Here is a 19,765-nt window from a genome sequence, read left to right as displayed (position 1 = left end):
TTAAGATTTATTCAACATTTTACACCCAATTAATAAATTATTTTCAGAATAGTTGTCATTTACGTATGAAGAATGAATAAATTTCTGCATAGTCATTTTTATTTAAAATTTCATAAAACATTAATTCAATAAATATTGTTTCATCATCTAGTCCTGACACAATTCTTTTTTATCTAGGAAATAAAAATATATTACTTAATAACATTACACAAATGAAAATAAGCTGATGTTCAACAAAGCTTGTGCTAACAATTCTAAATTTAATAGCAACATTTACAGAACTCAAGATTTCCAGAAGTATCTCTCTCTCTCTCATTTTCATACACATATTATATTTAATTCACCTAAATATACTGGAGTGTACTACAATGCAACATTATGCATTGAAGACCTACAGTGAAAATATTTTAATTGCGAATACTAAACCTCCAATGAATTAATTAACTAGTTAATTTTAACACTAAAAATAATATTTTTGGCCCTTGTACAACGGATTATCATGAAGAATGAAATCAGCTTAAAATACTACTATTTTGGATAAAAGTCAATGTTGATCAATAACAATAAAACTGATGAATTAAGGCAGTTTGTAATCAACAAATACACTTATTAATATTAACATATTCTTGACAATCAATTTAACAAAAGAAGCTTTTAAATAAAATTAATTTTACAACTGTAATATATTATTTTATTAGTCCTAAAACCAATTATTATAATTTTATCCCAGTCAAATAAAAATATTGTGTTTGTTCAAATCTTTTCAAGAAAATGAAACCGGCAGGTATAATCCAAAGAACATTATATGGATTCAGCTGTTGAAATTTTTCAGCAAATACCTTCAAACTTGCTCTTATACTACTAGACATACTATAAATACTACTAGAATACTGGACAGTGCATACCGGTGTGTTTTCGTGGTTGGAGTACAAGTAATCACACGTTACTGAAATGTCGGCCTGAGTTTGTACAAGATTACACCGCATTTACATGTCACACGTTATCCTCATCTCACTGGGCTGTGGGGGAGTTGTTTGTTGTTCACTAAACAGATCGCAACGTACGCATTAGAAAAAAAAATGTCAAACAAAAAAGACGCAATTATTACGAAATTGGTCAGTTTACAACCACGCGTGAGTTATAACGATAACATTAAAGGCAAAAGTCATCCATACTGATTTCTAAATGTCATGTATGTTAAACAAATCTGTTACATTAAATTACCTCACATTGGGGTCAATTTATGTATACTGCACTCCACATAGTAAAAACATTTTGTACTAGCACTTTAAATTATACGTTCTCAATTCAACAACCCTTCATGTTGCTTCTTAAATCGTACACAACAGACAGCTCAGTCGAGCTAAATACGTTTACGTCACGCATGCGCATCTTAACCAACAACTAGTTGCCTGCGGACAGAATACATTCCGTTAATGTGTAACTACTGCTGAAGACGAAAAAGATTTAATTGCAACCCAGAGTTAGCGTCCCTGTTTAAATGTTAATTTATGTGTAAATATAATTATCTGAATAACTCTTGACACTCAGTATGTTGATGTAGAAGCTAACCTGTCATAAGAAAAATAAAATAAACGACTGAAATCCATTATATTAAAAAATCTGACGTAGACAACACATGACTTCCTTATACGCTTATTAAATTACATATACACATTTGTTGCGGCACTTCATTGAAAGTTAGATACAATCTTCCAATGCTTTAATAAAGTGGACAGTTACAGAATTGCATTGTGCTGTACACCCATACATCACTTTTTTTTTATCAGCATTTTTTGTTAGTTTATATGTTAAATTTGTTTCACGTCGTTCAAGTAGTTACGTGGTGTAAGCGAGAACATAATTAAGATACGTAACTAAGCACACATCGGTTCGAAACCGACTTCATATAAATATGTTCTTATAAACTTTTATTATTTAAATACATTGATTTGTTAATAATTATTAACCTCTGTAAAAACATTTGAATTAAAATGAAAAGAACAAACATTTTTATTTCACTAATAACTTCCGATTTTCACTTTTTTTTAATTGTAATTATTGATTATTTATCGTAAAACTTTTTTACAATCAGAAGTTAATAATTATTAATAAATCAATATATTTAAATAAAAAAAGGAGATGAATTCCGATTCCAACCGATGTGCCTTCTGTAAGATCCAAATATTTCAATAATTAAAAACTTTATTTGGTTGTAACTGGAACCAATGAAAATAAGTCTCGCTTATGATATATCCTTAAAAAGCTCTTAATGAGGGCTTATTACTGCAGTTAAGAAAAAGTCCAAAATCCAAACTTTTTTGAATTTGGGCTTTTTTGGACACTTTTGGTCCAGTTCATTGCAAACAAAAGGGGAGGTGCACAACTATATATTGCAACAGTTCTAAATCCAAGATTACAACATTCTACAGCTAACAGTTTTTTTAGTTATGCGAGATACATCGTACAGACGTTATGCGATCCTACGTACAGACGTCACGAAACTAGTGAATCCATTTTCACTAGTTTCGTGACGTCTGTTTTTTTTCGTTGAAATCTGAAAACCGAAATTATTCGCGATCACTTTAATTCGAACAAGTAAGTAAAAACTAAATGCAAAATTAAAAGGATTAGATCAGATGACAGACACCTAACTTAGTTTTATTTCTTTATACCAGAAGGCTCTGGCCATAAACGAGTATCAAAAAGCTCATACAGATTTCAAGAAAATGCAATAACTGAAATTAAATTTATTTATTATTATAAATAGTCTTTCAACACTAACGTACCACTCTATTTTCAATATTGTACTGCATTTAATAAAATATGTGGAAATTCAAAATGAAATTCTCAATATGCACTAAACCTAATTTTGAAAAATACTCAGTTGGAATTGTGCAATATGAATTGATATTAGTTTAATTAGTTACATTAAAATATTTCATTCACACAAAAAATCCTTTAAAGGATCATTTTATAAGAATAAAATGATTTATTAAAAACAAACAATAATATCTATTTAATTTACAAGATATATCGGTAGCTTTGTAAATACTACATTTAATTGTGAAATAAAGTGTATACATTTAAAATTTATTTTAACTGAAATAGTTAATATTAAAAGACAAAATAGGAATAATTTTAGATTATTTGCCTAATTATTACAAACAATGAAATGCATTTTTCCTTTCAAGAGTGAAAGTAAATTTAATATGTTACTATAATTTCTCTGCTCCACTTTTAAATAAAACAATGTACTATCAGTATGCAACTTATTAAGGTTTATAAGTTCAATTTTTGTAACAATAAAAAAAAAAGAAATGAATAACATAAAAAAGGAGAAAGTGATGCATTAAAATAAAAATGGGATATGTCATCTAATATAAAAATTCCTTAAATTTTTTTGAATCTAATAAATGTAACTTTGTTCTAAGAAGAACATCAAAATAGACCTTCACTTTCACGAGCACCATAATTTGCTATTTCATGCAGATATATTTTTAAGTTTGCATAGTTTGATTATATAATTAAAACAAGAGTATATTTTTAATATTATCAATGTTCAGTTTATTCATAATTATTCTCTCTTAAGTAAACATAATTGCTGTACAGCCAATCCCTAAGGAACAGAGTAAATACATATTTATTGGATGGATTTGGCATGCTGATGTGTGTAGGAGGATATTCATCTCAGAGAAGATAGTGGGAAATCATTTTATTCCTTATTTTTCCAAGTAATTGTGACATATGACTCTTGTTACTCTAATGAATGATTTAGTAGAGATTTGTTTCTTACATCGTTCAGATGTATGCATGATAAGAAAAATAGACTATAAAAAATGAGGTTGAAAGATAACCAAGTAGATGTAGTAACTTAATCAAATTTAAGTGTTTAATATAGAAATTAGCTTTGTACCTTTCTCCTGAGTCTATCATTTTATCATGACTAATACACAAATACTGATTTACATTTTAAACAAATGTTATCTCTCAAACTGAAGATGATTAAAAAATAAAATAAAAACATTCTTTTAGGTACTATGTAATAAAAAGAATCCCTTGAAAACTAAACATATAAAGTATGTAATGACATATTAAGAAATTCTTTGCTATAATTTATAATTACAAATAAAAAAAAGGCATAGTCATTATTATAATATATATTATTTACAGTAATATATAAGCAAAATATCTATAAATATAAGAAATGCAGCAAAACATCATACAAAATATTTATAATAGTTTTCACAATTATAACCATTACATCTAACATTTTAATTTTTATAAAACCAACCAACAGATATAAGGAAAGAGATACTATCTTTATTGTTCCCACCATAACACTTGATTTAACTGCTACTTATTTTATCGTTTAGATCCCACGGCACATTTTACATCAAGCAATATTAAACACCTTCTTTCACTTGGTAAATACTTCTCCATATATTTATAAAAAAAAAAAATAATAATAATAAATGATATTAAGAAATTAAAAATAAAACAGAGAAATGATAATTTAATAAAAAATAATTAATTTAAACATGTACTCACATTATAAAAGAAATTACTTTTCAGGATATTGGAAAATATAAAGGTTATTCAAATGTAAAGGAAAATTTGCTTTTATGCATTTTATTAATAACATAATCAATTATTTAACTTAAATAGAAAAGTTAAGTATGCGTACACTTCTGTATTCAAATTAAATAAAACAGTTCCATCCATTTTTTTTAATGCAACAAAGAAATCTTTCTGTTGTTTCTCAACCATTTCCATCCAGTTTCAATAATTTTGTATTTTATAAATATACATCCCCATATATTCCTTCAGACGACAAAATAAATAATAAACGAACAAATCCATCTAAAGATTGCATGGTAGATGATGTAGAACATCCGATTTGAGTTGCTGGAGAATTATCATTGCTAAAGCAACCACATAAGAATGAGCACTGTCTTAAAAGAATAGCACTGAAATGAAGTTTACTTTTCAACACAGGCAGATTATTTGCTGCCTTTACATTATTATCCAATAAAGTTTAAAAATCATGAGATAATTCTGCTTGTGTTATATATGTATGTCAGTTACTGTAATCTAACAATTTTTTTTATAGGAAAGAATAAACCAGCAACAATCATAGTACGTGTCGGAAACAACAGACCAGATTTGGGTACAAATCCTGTATGTAACCGGTTCACAGGCTTTATAGAAGAAGGTAAACCATTATTTTTGCCATGCAATCCTCCTATGCCTGGTGCATTTGTTAGTGTACACTTAGAAGGAGCTCCAACAGCCAGTCAATTATCAATATGTGAAGCATTTGTTTACACTGATCAGGTAAGAATAACAATGAGTTGAATCAGTTAATTTTACCTATTTATAAATATTTAAAAAATATTTCTTTCAGGGAGATCAAATTATTAATTGCAAGATTATAAAAGCATAAGTAAAACTAGCCAGCAATAATGTAATTACTGTAAATAAATTTTAATATGAATGTGGTCGAAGATAAATTATAGTACATTGGCACAATTAACATAATTAGTTACATCAAAAATTACTAGTAGCACAACTATTATATCTGGAAGATTATTAAATTTGTATTTTAATATTTCCTCCTATGTACAATTGAAGTGTACATAGGTTCAAAAATGTACAATACACACCTCAAAATTTTTATTAATAAAACATATAACATTAAACTAAATTAGTTTAGAATGGTACTGGAAAATATGCCATATTGCATTCCAGTCTATAACAATTTCACTGCTGCATTATATAACATACTGATATTCTCATAATTTTTAATAATATTGTGACTGGTAGTGTAAAAATTACTTAGGTTGATTACTTAGGTTGGTTTGTTTATACCATAAAAAGGGAAATTTGTTTTATATTCTTTTAACATTATTACTTTTTTTATGTACTGTATAATCACTATTTGTTTTTTAAATGTATACAAGCAAAACCAGCTTTTAAAAAGAAAAAACAGAAGCCTTGCAATAAAAAACATTAAAAAAAATTATAAGAAAATGAAGTTTTAAATAAAAAACTATTATTACTAATATGTAATGTAATATTAATTAATTGGATTGGAAAATCGTTTTTGTTTAATTTCTAAAAATTCCAAAAAGTGCAGAAAAATGTTGACTCATTCAAATTACATTTGTTGTTCACTTTAGTTTTAATGAAAATAATATCCTGAAATATAAAATTATATTAAATAGGAGTTAACATGAAAACAGTTTTTTCAAGTCCATTCATAACCAGACTATCAGGTTTTACAAGAAGTGACTGCTTCCAGACAAAGAATATCTTCAGAACTGAAAGAGGTGTTAAGTTTGGAACTAAAAAAAATGTTATAATTTTCTTTGAATTTTGGTAGGAGAGAATATTTTTTTCAAATATTTTAATCAATATTTTTATAAAAAATTAAACATTTTTTATAAAATGGTACTTACTTGTTAATATATATAATCTGATATAAGCAGAAAACACATTTAAAAAAAAGTAATTTAGAAAATGCTACAATGTTTTTAAGTGACTAAGGTGTTACAATATGAAAAATTATTCATGAATGCTATTGAATAAACTTATCAATATATCTGTTTTTTTTTTTTGTTTTTTTAATTTAACAGGCTTTACCAATTGAAAGGTGTCCACAATTCCGTGACCAGCCTCCAGGTAGTACTGCAACATATAATGGAAAATGTTATATATTTTACAACAGGCAACCATTAAACTTACGGGATGCTTTAGCATTTTGTAGAAGTAGAGGTGGAACATTGGTAGATGAAAGTAACCCTGCACTTCAAGGATTCATCAGTTGGGAACTTTGGAGAAGACATAGGTAATAAAGATATTTTTATAGAAATGAAACAAAAAAGTGTGGAGATGAACAACAAATTTATTAAATATTATATTTAAGAAATTACTATTAATACACGATGGAGATTATGAATGAAATATTTTACACCCTGTAAAATAATATTGGATAAATAATAATTTTGGTCTTAGATTCTGGGTAAGATGGAAAACTACGTTCTTTTGCAGTTCCCAATCTACATTCCTATAATAGCTATCAGAAAGCTATTATTCACTTAGATCTCAAAGAGTATCATCCTAAAAATTAAAGGATAAAGTATGGTAAAATACAAACACCTAAAGCCACTTTCTATGCACAACTTCCCATGTATCAATGAATTTAAGAACCATTACTGCAGCTTATCGCACACTGTTCGCACTTTTTAATATCTATTGGCCACAACAATCGATGTCCTTAAATAAAATTATTAATTAATTTCAAAATTTGGTGAAAAGTTCTGAGATCAACATAAATTCTAATAGGACTGAGCCTCATCACCACTTTTGCTGCTCCAACTCCCCACTTACAAAAATAATAGTAATAAGAATATTTATTACCTGAACAATGATTTAATTATATTTTTAGGTTTTTTACAAGGTTTATATTATTTTTTTCATTCCTAGTTGCATATGTTGACACAAGTCTGAAAAACCCAGACATGACAGAAAAACATTAATGTTTAAGTGTCTATAAATAAAGACTAAAGTTCCTTTAGTCTTTATTTATAGACTAAATTTGAGCAAATAATTAAATATGAAACTGCATGCATTTGAATTCCAATATAACATTTTTCATTGAAATACATGTAACTTGAAAATACTGTGATTAAAAAGTTGAATAATTGAGGAATTTTATTTTTTATCTGGATTTCAATCATAGTTAAACATAGAGCTACTCTTGCAGAATCCAATTTTGTCAGAAGATCAAAAATTAATTATGCAAAATAATTTTTTTTTAAATTAAGATTTTGGAAAAATTATATTAATTGAACAAATAATTGGAAAGCTTTTAAAGTAGGCAAGAATGACTGCATCACTCTGTAAAATATACTAATAGAATGATAGCACATATGTCTTTCACTTAAACATTTTGCATTTTAATCTTGCCCAGACTTGACATTTTCCAAATACTATAAAAGTGTAACTTTTATATCACATTTCCCTGCACAAGTATGTGGGTCTTGATATTTTTAATTTTTTTTTCATATAAAAAATAATATAAACATTCAAAAACAATTGGCTGAGTTAAGATGGGGTAGGTGTCTTATGGAATAATTTGATAGTTCCTTTTTCTATCCCAGAACAACACTAAAATACAAGTAATTATTCAACATTTATTTTATAAAATTATATTAAAATGGTAAGAGAAACAACTTTTTTTGACACTCAATAAAGATACAAAGATGTTTATATTAGTACTGGAAATTATGAAAACTAACCATATACAAAAGTGTGGTTTTTATTATAGAGTTAATATTGTAAATATACAGATAATTTCTTCGCAGTTGTATATTGTTAACATTTCATGACTAGGTTTATAAATCAAAAAATAATAGTTGCAACAATTATTTTCAGAAAATATTATAATACATCATTATTCATTAATTCCGCCACTTCTACACTCTGATCGGCATTCCACACATGCGTATTGTGTACCCGCATCTGTTGGCAAGCCACAGATGCCACTACGGAAATATTCAACTGTGTTTATGTTTGTTTGTGAGTATTTAAAATGCCTTTGCTGACCGAGAATCCCACCGGCTGTGAAGTACGTGGGGTGCTTAGTTTTCTTAGTGCTAAAGGCGTGAAAGTGGCTGAAATCCATCATCAGATCAAATAAAGTGTATGGAGAAAACATTATGAATGATGGAATGGTACGAAAATAGGTTAGAGCTTTTAAAGATGTCTGCCAGAATGTTTATGATGAGGAGCGGAATGGATGACCTTCTGTCATTACTGAAGATCTGGTGCAGAAAGTTGACAAAAAAGTGAGAGAGATCAGATCCTTTATAATTTCTTCGCTATCTGAAGAGTTTCCTCAAGTTTCAAGAAGTCTTGTCTATGAAATTGTGACCGAACGCTTAAATTATCAATGATGATGGTGTCAAAGTGACCATGTTGCAGTGGTTATTAAATCAGGCGGCAGACTTCTATGACAACGGTGTTCAGAAGCTGGTTGCATGAAACAAGTGCCTTAATATTGGTGGCAATTATCTAGGAAAGTAGATTAAAGTACAGGCTTTCATGTAAAAATAAAATTGTTAAGAATAGTAAACTTTTTTCTTTTTTTTTTTTTAATTTCAAAACCACTTACTTAAAAACATGCCTCATATAATATACTCAATATAAACATTACAATAGATGTAGTTGTATTTTAAAATTGCATGTATGACTGCTAACAGTGAAGTAGATAATTTTAACCAAATTTTATCACCTTTTTTTTTATAAACAAGCAGATATAAAATTTTGCTAGAAATAAACTAATAGACAATAAATCAAAATAATGAATTATTTTTTGTGACAGAAGTGACACAAGCAGCCAGTATTGGATGGGTGCTATAAGAGATCCGCAAGATAGGAACAACTGGAAGTGGTTAGGCGGTGAAGATGTGACAGTATCATTTTGGAATTTACCAGGTGGTAATGAAGATTGTGCAAGATATGATGGTTCTCGAGGATGGTTATGGTCTGATACAAATTGCAACGTTCAAATTAATTACATCTGTCAACATCGTATGTATATTATCATTGTACTAAAAATAATAGAATAGACTTTTGTAAATTGATTGTAAGAAGTAGGAAAAAATTATTACATACTTTATAACAGAATAATAGTTTAAGTAAAAAGTTACATATTAAACAAAATCATGGAATAGGGAAATAAGCATGTTATAAGTTTGTAGTAGAGGAATATATTTTCCTGATATCTGAAAAAGAATTCAAAAAAATTCACTAGAATAAGTCTTTAAAATGTTTAACTTTCCTAGCTGATATAGTATATAATACCAGGAAAACATGGTGATGGATTACCTTAAATTTAACTTCCAAGATAATTATATCTCTGGAATCAGAACAGCATGAAATGTAAACATTCACCAAAAAAATTGCTTGTAAATCTTTTAAATTTCATAAATGTAACATTTTTCCAACTAACTGAAAGTTTAATAAAAGATTCCTGCAGAAAAACAAATGTTTATTAAAATTTTGATTTACAAAAAACTTTAACAATATTGTAAACTAAAAATATTTTTACAGAGCCGAAAGCATGTGGACGACCTGAACAACCACCAAATTCAACAATGGTTGCAAAGAATTTCAATGTCGGTTCTGTTATTGAATACGCATGTGATGAAGGACATCTATTAGTAGGACCTAATCAAAGAATGTGTCTACCAACTGGATTTTATAATGAATTCCCTCCTGTATGCAAGAGTATGTACTTTTATTAATATTTTATAATAAAAAATATTTTAATATTTTTAAATAATACATTAAGACACCACATATCAAATAGTTTCCTTATTGAACTAGTTGTTCAAAAGACTTTTTTAAATTTAATATTTCCAAAAGTAATTTAAAAACAGAATTATAATCAAATAAATTTATATAATAACTCTTATACTAATTATTATTTAAAAATGTATTTTCATTTTACAGAAGTGCAATGTGGATTCCCAGCTGATATTCCAAATGGTGATTATGTTTTATTAAATGATACAGTGGATTATTTAAGTCAAGTTTTATACACATGTGATGAAGGTTATAAAATTCAAGGAAGAGCAAGATTAATTTGTGATCTAGATGAAAGATGGGACGGACCTCCACCAAGATGCCAAGGTAAAACTAATCTATTAGTTTTATTACATTTATAATTTTAAAATTACAATATTTTTGTATTTTATTATATTACTCTTGAAAAGACAATCTTTGTTTTGTGTGTGCCCTAATAATTAGTAATAATAACAGTTAGTTAGTAATAGTAAGTACTTGTGTTTTGTAAAACTACTAAATCCATTTTACTGAAAATTTCACAATTTATTATTATTCATCCCAGAAGTGTTTACGTGTTATTATTTCCATAATATTTAATAATATAATATTTAATCACATAATAACTGTCTGAGGAAGTCTATAATGATATTGACAACAATAGATATAGACAATAACCATCTCTCAATATATATATAAAACGACATTAATTTTTTAAATGCAGTTTTAGGTTATTTATTTATACTTTTTTAATGGTTTTTGTAATAGTGAGATCGGAAAGGTTTGTGCTGTGGTAAACATTCCAGGGGTTATAAGAAGAAAGAAAAAAAATTAATAGTGAATTAATATTTTACAATTTATTGTTTTTGTAATGAGCCCCCTCGCTAGATGGGAAAACATGGGTAACTGGCTAAACGTCCCCTGACTGTGATGGGAAACACCAGAAACCATATAGCGTGGGTTAAGTTGTATTAATTGTATACTATACAAACAGAGATGCTAGCATGCTATATATTTGCATAATTTTTAAAAAATTATTCTAATATTATTTACTGATCAGTGAAGAATATTAAAATTTTTAGGTTTAAAAAAATCAGTGACATACAAAACATTTATGAATAAAATTAGATTTTAAAATTTTTTCCTAACTGTTGATATGTTGCTCTGAATGATTTTAATAAAATTTCTCAGCAAGGACTCCTCCATACTTTACTAATTTTCCATGTTCCTGTATTTTACTTTTATCTTTCTCTATTCCTGCATCTATCTCCTTCTTCCCCTACCTCTCTTTGTTTTCACTGATCCCTCAATTACTTTCTTTAACAGCAAATATTCTATAACAAGTCAATGAATGCACTATCTAGTTATTGTATTCTGTTCTTTATTCCTTCTTTCCAGCACATTTCTTTGTTCCATTATGTTTTAACAATTCCTTTCATTTTTTTCTAAATTTCTATCTTATTATGTTAAACCTTCTTCATAACAGATTATGCACTAAAAAAACTTCACTTTTAAATTTAAACAACAAAACATTCACAGAAAATAATCTTATTAGCTTTCTCTCTCTCAAGAATAAATGGTTGTTTAATATTAAAAATAATAAATGAATAACTTTAAATTTTACCCTAAATCATAATCATGAGTTTGATTTATATGTGTTTTGTTTGTTTGTTTTTTTACTTCTGGATGCTTTTCAGCAAGTACTCAACTTATCAAAAATTTTTTTTTTTAATTCCATCAAAGTAAATGCACTGCCATAAATTAACACAATCTTGTTATAATGCAGATTATGAAGAAATGCACTCCATTTAACAGAAATGTATTACTATGAGAGTGAATTGAGAAAAATCAGTGAAGTACAGGAGATAATAATTTGATTATTTATCATTAATGTTGAAAATAATTTTTATAAAAGTAAAAACTACAGACAAAGGCATTCATTCATTCTATCAATTCAAAAATCAATATCAATATCAAAAATCAGTGAACCTGATTTTGATTTTTTTTTTTTGGTTCAGTGGTATAACTTGATCTATATAAACACATTTTTACTTCTAAAGCAACCATCCAATAATTGTTTTTTCTAATGTGCCAAATTTTTAAAATAGCTTCTGAAAAGTCCTGCTTCATATGGCTGATGTCTAATAATTCTTGAACAGAAAATGATTTACTTTAATTTGTTTTTTATATGTATAAAATTTAAAACTATAAGACATTGTTAATGAAATTGGTATTTAAAAACTTTGAAACACTTTATTTAATTGGTATACAAACATACAGGTCACAATGTAAGAACATAAAAAGCACTATTAATATTTAATATCTATTTGTGACAGATTAAAGAACAATAATGTGAGATTAACACTATGACATGATTGCTTTGAACCATGAGTCAGTGAAGGATAGAATTTAATTGCTTTCATCTGATAACTTCCAAGAATTACTCAACATGATTATTATTGTACAATAAATATCCTTCTTGTCATAAACCGATTAATTAGTTCATTATATTTACTTACATTATGAGCCAAAGTACTGCATACAGTGTGTAAAGAATAATGTATAAAAATAAATTAATAAAAATACAGACACTTTCTATTTACCAAAAGCCAATAACACATATTAATACTCGCAGCATAAAATGTAAAAAGCCTAAAATGAATAATTATAATAAGAATAATTATTTAATTACACAATTAAATAAAGTATTAACTTGAAATATTAATATTCATAAAATTATACATCTTTCTTTTTCATAGCAATTCGCTGCCCAGATCCACCAGATATAGAAAATGGTGAAATATTCTTATCAAACAACGGAACAACAGTTGGAACTGTAGTTGAATATGCTTGTGAGTCAAGAAAATTCAGGCTTATTGGAGCCAAACAGTTAACATGTCTACCAAGTGGTCGTTACGATAAAGCTGCCCCAGTCTGTAAAGGTAAATTCAGTTCTAAAGCAAATTTTATTTAATTAATATACATTATATTCAGTATCAGAATTTAATGTACACAAACTGTTACATAAATTTTATACAAACATGTTATATAAATATATACGGATTATTAAATAATCAATTATATGTACTTAGAGGGTTGGTTTAACCTCACTAATGCTATCATCTGTAACTATACAAATATAAGATGCATGAAGTATGTGTACTAGTTCAAGAATATAGGTGATAAGTTTATCCTCAGAAGCACACACCATTTCAGTGTTAATAAATAAATATATGGCTAAATAAACATATTTACAATCATATTAATTCACCATTCATTGAATAACAATTACAGATTTAAAAATCACTCCTTAATTTTTTTTTTTTGACTACTGATGATAATTGTTTATGAATCTAAACCAAAATTTAGTTCTTTATTTTTAATTTGTGAAAACGGTTCTTGAATAAATTTTAAGTAAATTTACTCCTTTTACCATTTAATTTGGCCCTATCTGTGTGTGTAAAAGACATTAATGATTTAAAGATTGGCATACCAATCATTCTGGAAATTTTAAACTATCCATTTATTGAAATTGTTAAAGTTATTTTTTTTGGCAAATTAACTGCAGAACAGCTTGACCAATTAATTAATACTGGTTTTTGAATCTTCTTGAAACTACAATCTTCATTATATGTTTCAGTATTTTTTTTCTTTAGCGTCTATATATGCTTATCGATAAACTAGCTAAATTGAAACTTCAACATTTATTAATTTACAAATTTCTTTTAAACACAAGAATAATTTCAAATTTTCAAACAAAAATAAAATTGTATATTTACAAAACATCCTTCTTGAGAAAAACATATTTGAAAGCCTATCCAATAACAAAAAAGCTTGTGAAACAATAACAATAAAATGAGAGGTTGCTCAAACAACTTCCATACATGATAAGCACAAATCAACACATGTACATTTATTTTTCAGCAAATAAACAGATTGTAAGAGATTTGTAAGAGATTCTGGTGTATAATTCTGCAAAGGATACTCCTAAAGGTGTAGGTAGGAATTACCTACACCAACTAATAGCTACAATGTAGCTTTTATTTGATAATAAAAGGACAAATGGATGTGAAGTTGTTCTAGAATTTAAGATAATATGATTACTGTATGTAATATGATTGTGACAATCATGCACTAAGCACTTAGATGAATCAGAAGTGTCAAATGTCACCACTACAGAAAGATTCTTGAAATTGTGTTTCCCACAATACAGAAATATAAATACATTGCTGTAACAAAGAAATGAGAAGAGACTAGCAAGTATTGTCATTGTAGAAAAATCCATATACTGATTTCACTGCACATAAAAATAAGCATAAGTTAGAAATTAAATAAATATATTAAACATAAAAACTATTGATATAAATATAAACATATTAAACATAAACATATTGTTATACATTTTCAGAGGTTGTAACTGGAAATGGAGGAATTATACTAGCTACAAGACCAACAACAAATCCACCAACGACCAGATTAACACCACCAACACCTCCACGTGAAAAACCACGACCATTCTCACCAAGACCAACAACAGCGACAACTAGAAGTACAACACCATCAGATAGTTATGACAGTGAATCAGGACGTACACCGATTGTAGCATCAGCACATCCACAAGATAATGAAATACCCGATTCTGTACATATACGAAATGATTTAGCACGCAATAATGCTGATTTACCTTCACATTCTGTTGAAGATGAACACAGGCACACTATGGGTGCAAAACTCAATCTTGGTATGTAGAAATCTTTTATTCTAATTCTCTTCATTTTATTTTTATGTTCTTTTTTCTATTACTCTAATGGTAATTATATATAATTCTTTTTTGCTTATATAAAATATAAATTTTCAAGAATACCTATACAGAGAATACAGTCAATGTCTATGAATTATGCAACAACAATCCAAGCACTATATGTGTTAACTACAGTCCATTAACTGATTTTCTCTCACTCACATTTTCCCTTTTCCCAATCCACCTTGCACTACTAAAATGTGCAAGTTGGCAACTCTGTGTTGCCAACAATAATGCAACAACAATCCAAGCACTATATGTGTTAACTACAGTCCATTAACTGATTTTCTCTCACTCACATTTTCCCTTTTCCCAACCCACCTTGCACTACTAAAATGTGCAAGTTGGCAACTCTGTGTTCCTAACTTCTCAAATATCAAATCCTTTTTGTAGGCAACAAGCATGTGCGCGCACACACATGCATAAAGAATAAAAAACACATGAAGAATCAAATACCAGTTTTGTAAATAATAAGCAGCAGAAAATGATTACATTATTAATTTAATCCCTTGGCTCCCCAACAAAATATTATAAAAGAATTCTTACGAGAGTACCCAAGCATTTGTATCAGAATTATATAAATAAAGTTCCCACTTAAAATTACAAGTAGAATTAATTCTACTAATTAGTTCTAGTTCACAACAAACTATTTTATAAACTGTTAGTTCACATGAATAAACAGAAGACAAAAATTCCCCAAAGGACATGTCTTATTTAATTACTTCATGTTATACCTAAAACAAAAAGTGTCTCTTACAACACAATGTTTGATGATGAAAAATACATTTAAAGTCATAAACCATGTTAGACAGTAGAGAACATATGAATCTCCTAATCTGTTATGTTTTTATGTAATTTTGTAACAATACAAATAAATATACCATACTTTTACACTATTATTATCAATGGTTAATCTAAAATAGTACTGTTCATATACAGCAGCTACATTTTTATACTTTCATGTAATTTTGTATAATCTAAATTATGATCAGTTTATATTAAAAGAGTATTGCATTGTAAAAAACCTGTTTGATATAACTTGTCATAATATTTTATTTTTTTCATTTTCAGGTGCAATAATAGCATTAGGTGTATTTGGAGGTTTTGTATTCCTAGCAGCTGTAGTTACAACAATAGTAATTTTAATCAGGAGGTAATTCACCATTTTTATTCTAAGTTATAACTACTTACTTATGTTAATATTTAATAATTATGTTTTAACTAAACAATAACTAGTAATTTCAGAAACAAATTATCAAAAAACTTTTCATAGTCATTGATATACATTTGATTTTAATTCATCTGATGAACTGGATAAATTTTTTATTTAGTAACATTTACCTTTAATCTAACACTATTTGTGGCATGGTGTTGTAATCTAACACAATTTACATACATATATTGAAACAATATAAGAATTTTATTATAAATCATAGAGAAAATTAAGAAAGTTATTAAGAAATATATTTAACAAACAGTTCATGACAAAGATTATTTCAGGCAAAGAATTTAGCTATAATAATTAAAATATTACATAATTTGCATGATATACAAAGCATTAATTGAAAGATTAAATTATTCTACTTCAAAGAAAAGTTTGTAAACAAAGTATTAAAAACACTGAAATACATTATATAAAAATTTCATTAATTTTGTAATAAACTGGTAGAAAGAAAGATTCTATATTGAAAGATAACCTCAGCATTAAGAATTTACCCTGAATTGTAAATTGATAACGTATAACTTAACAGAAATTAGTGGCAACAAAAACATAATGAAATATTGATTATTCCAGATTTCTGTTAAATTATCACTGTTATTTTCTCGTGTGCAATTACTTGAACAGATTCATGCAAAATTACAAGTAAAATATTTCATTTTCAAATTACGAATAAGAAATATTTTACAAAGTTAATTTTTTATTACATTATCATTTAATTGTAATAACAATTAGAAAAAAAAATAAATTCTAAATCTTAAAAAAAATTACAAGCAATAAAAGTTTAGGTTTATTTAATTAAATCCCAGGCTAGTTAATTTTACATTTCATTAATTCAGATTTTGTTTTAGTATTTTCTTCGGTTTCATTTAGCAAAGTAATGTTTTTGTTCGTACATAAAAACATTTATCAGGTTCTGCGTTTAAATCCCATCAAAATTGTCATTTTTCATAAATTCATTTCTAATTTTCACCATAAATAAAAAGAGAAGCAACTGTAACTAGATAGAGATATCCATTTACTTTTGGATGGATGAATGGTTTAGTTATGACTGTAGGTAAATGCCCATACTCATTAAGAGTAAATAAATAAAGTAAATATATTTTGATCCTAATTATAACAAAAACCTCAACATCTAGTTGCGATCTGGTTAATTATAGTTTAGTATTTCCACATGTTAAACAGTTGTTAATGAGAAAAAGTATACTTTTAGCAACTTCACTAATAGATTTTCTATCTGCCACAATTTGTGAATGAAATGTAATCCTAGTGGTTAATTCTACAAGTAACTCAATTACAAACATGTTGTAGACCTAGGAAATAATGCAAACACAGAGTTCTTATAGACCGAAATAATCCCACTCATCTGGATTATTCAGACTGATTTGACGATATATTTTAAATGTGTGCTTTATTTTAATAACTCTTCAGATGCTCATTTATTTTGCAATTTTGGCCCAATTTTTCTAGTTTCAAATAGAAACAGTATCATGAAATACACACAGTAGAATGAATTATCTTCTTTTTTTTCAATTCAAAGAAACTAAAATTTTTCATCTTTATTCATAAATAATTAAAGACAAAATTAAAATTACAAATCTATTGGATATATGTTTAAACATAACATAAGCTTTTACACTCAGTAAAAAAGTTTAGTCTGTTATCTTCCAGACTAAACTTTTAATACTATAAAGACTATAAACACAGTCTTCTATCTTTAATAGTGCTGTCTGTTATTTGACTGCATTTTTAAATACATATTTCATATTTTAATCTATTATAAAATTAAACTATTCCACCATAAACCATTTAAACTATTCTCCTAGATTTAAAAAAAATATTCGTGGATATAATGCATAATTAATGAAACTTTTTAGAAGTATTTTTCTGTTTACTACATACATAAATATAAAAATGACTGTTTCCTCATGTGTATTCCTTTTTTGGCTTGGTATGTACACAATTAATGAATAAAAAGAAAAAAGACACTTTTACTCTCTTGGTTTCCTGATCTCTAAGACTTATAATTTATTTTGATAATGTTTCTTTGTAAGTTTATTTTTGATTACATTCCACACATACATCTTCTCTAAATTGTTATTAATAAATTAACCTTAGCTAGTTTGAAGTTTAAGGACAGAGGTAAAAAAAATGTGTTTAAACTTGGATGAACTTCACTTCTAGTGGTATAAATTAATTGAATTAATTTTTCTATTTATTTTTCAAGTAAAACTTCAGCAATAAGGTATTGATAGAAAAATTAATTGAATGCTATTTCAACTATTTTTAATTTTTTCACATACGGTTAATAACCCTAGGTACTTTACTTAAAATTAATTGATTTAAATAACTTTTTAGATGGAATATTCATTTAAAAATTATATGACTTTAGAAAATATATCTTTTGAAAAATAATCAAAATTAAAAAAAAAGTTGAAGTTAAAAAACAGAAGAACTTCAAACTAGCTAAATTTACTAATTAGTATATTTGGGAATAAACGGGATTTATAATATTTTTTAATTTCTATTTAAAAAAAATATATATTATCAATATGTTATAGAGAATAATAATATGCGAGATACTTTAAGTAGAGGATAAAGAATTTATTAACTTCACTGATCAACCATTAATTGAAATAAAGCAGTTTAAAAAATCCTTGAAATAAATTGAAATTTAAAAACTTAAATTTCATAGAGTTTGAAGTAAATAAGAGGGGTTTCTTCTTAGTGGTATTGAATACACTATATATTACATTATACATACAAAGTATTTCTAACAAAACTAAACTTTAATAATGAAAAAGTAAATAACTTACAGAAGTGTTTGATACAACACTGAGTATGGTATACCTTCAAGTTTCATTTACAAATGTTCAATAAGGCTACCTTTTCTAACATAGCAGATGTTCCATCTGTGATCAATTTCCTGCCAAATCGTAAGAGGCGTATCTTGATTTATGGTGGCAACTGTTTATTTTATTCAGTGCTGTAGCTTTTTGACATTTCCTGGAAGTGGAGGAACAAAAACTCATCTTTAACAAAGATGGCTGGCGGCATAAGTGGTATTTTAAGTGGTAGCATCTCGGCCTCTCACCCGGAAATCCTGGCTTCAAATCCTGGTCAGGCATGTGATTTTTCACACACGCTACAAAGCATTCATCTCATCCTCTGTGGAAAAAAATTGCTTAACAGCGGACCCGGAGGTTAAAAAAAAGTATGATATGCCAGTTACAGTTGACTCGGCAAAAAAGAAAGGACCGTACAATTTGTGGCAGCTTACAGAACAAAAAACATTTACCTTAGAGGAGTCCCAAACATGTTCGATTTGTTGTCAATTCTGTTCACTCTATATCTGAACATTATGTTGATTTACTTTACTGCTGGTATGGAAG

General features: G+C 27.2%; 1 protein-coding gene and 1 long non-coding RNA gene across 3 annotated transcripts in view; one reads left to right on the top strand and one right to left on the bottom strand.

Moving 5' to 3' along the window:
• The window catches only part of LOC142328968 (uncharacterized), a 117,935-nt gene extending 116,620 nt beyond the window's left edge, over positions 1–1,315 (bottom strand). The window contains exon 1 of the long non-coding RNA XR_012757391.1: positions 906–1,315. This is a non-coding gene — a long non-coding RNA (uncharacterized LOC142328968). The remainder of the gene's footprint in view (positions 1–905) is intronic.
• Positions 1–19,765, top strand: part of LOC142328966 (uncharacterized) — a 284,506-nt gene that overhangs the window by 253,533 nt on the left and 11,208 nt on the right. Inside the window, exons 4-11 of one of the 2 annotated variants that reach the window (XM_075373187.1) lie at positions 5,114–5,337; positions 6,639–6,850; positions 9,389–9,597; positions 10,120–10,296; positions 10,522–10,701; positions 13,113–13,295; positions 14,762–15,094; positions 16,226–16,307. In XM_075373187.1, the coding sequence (XP_075229302.1) occupies positions 5,114–5,337; positions 6,639–6,850; positions 9,389–9,597; positions 10,120–10,296; positions 10,522–10,701; positions 13,113–13,295; positions 14,762–15,094; positions 16,226–16,307 (1,600 nt within the window). The remainder of the gene's footprint in view (positions 1–5,113; positions 5,338–6,638; positions 6,851–9,388; positions 9,598–10,119; positions 10,297–10,521; positions 10,702–13,112; positions 13,296–14,761; positions 15,095–16,225; positions 16,308–19,765) is intronic. The other variant, XM_075373188.1, reaches the window with a different exon arrangement.

Source organism: Lycorma delicatula, chromosome 8 (assembly GCF_047948215.1).
Source record: "Lycorma delicatula isolate Av1 chromosome 8, ASM4794821v1, whole genome shotgun sequence".
NCBI classification, from domain to species: Eukaryota; Metazoa; Arthropoda; class Insecta; order Hemiptera; family Fulgoridae; genus Lycorma; species Lycorma delicatula.
The sequence above is the reverse complement of the archived record's forward strand: the minus strand, read 5'-3'. Positions and strand labels throughout refer to the sequence as shown.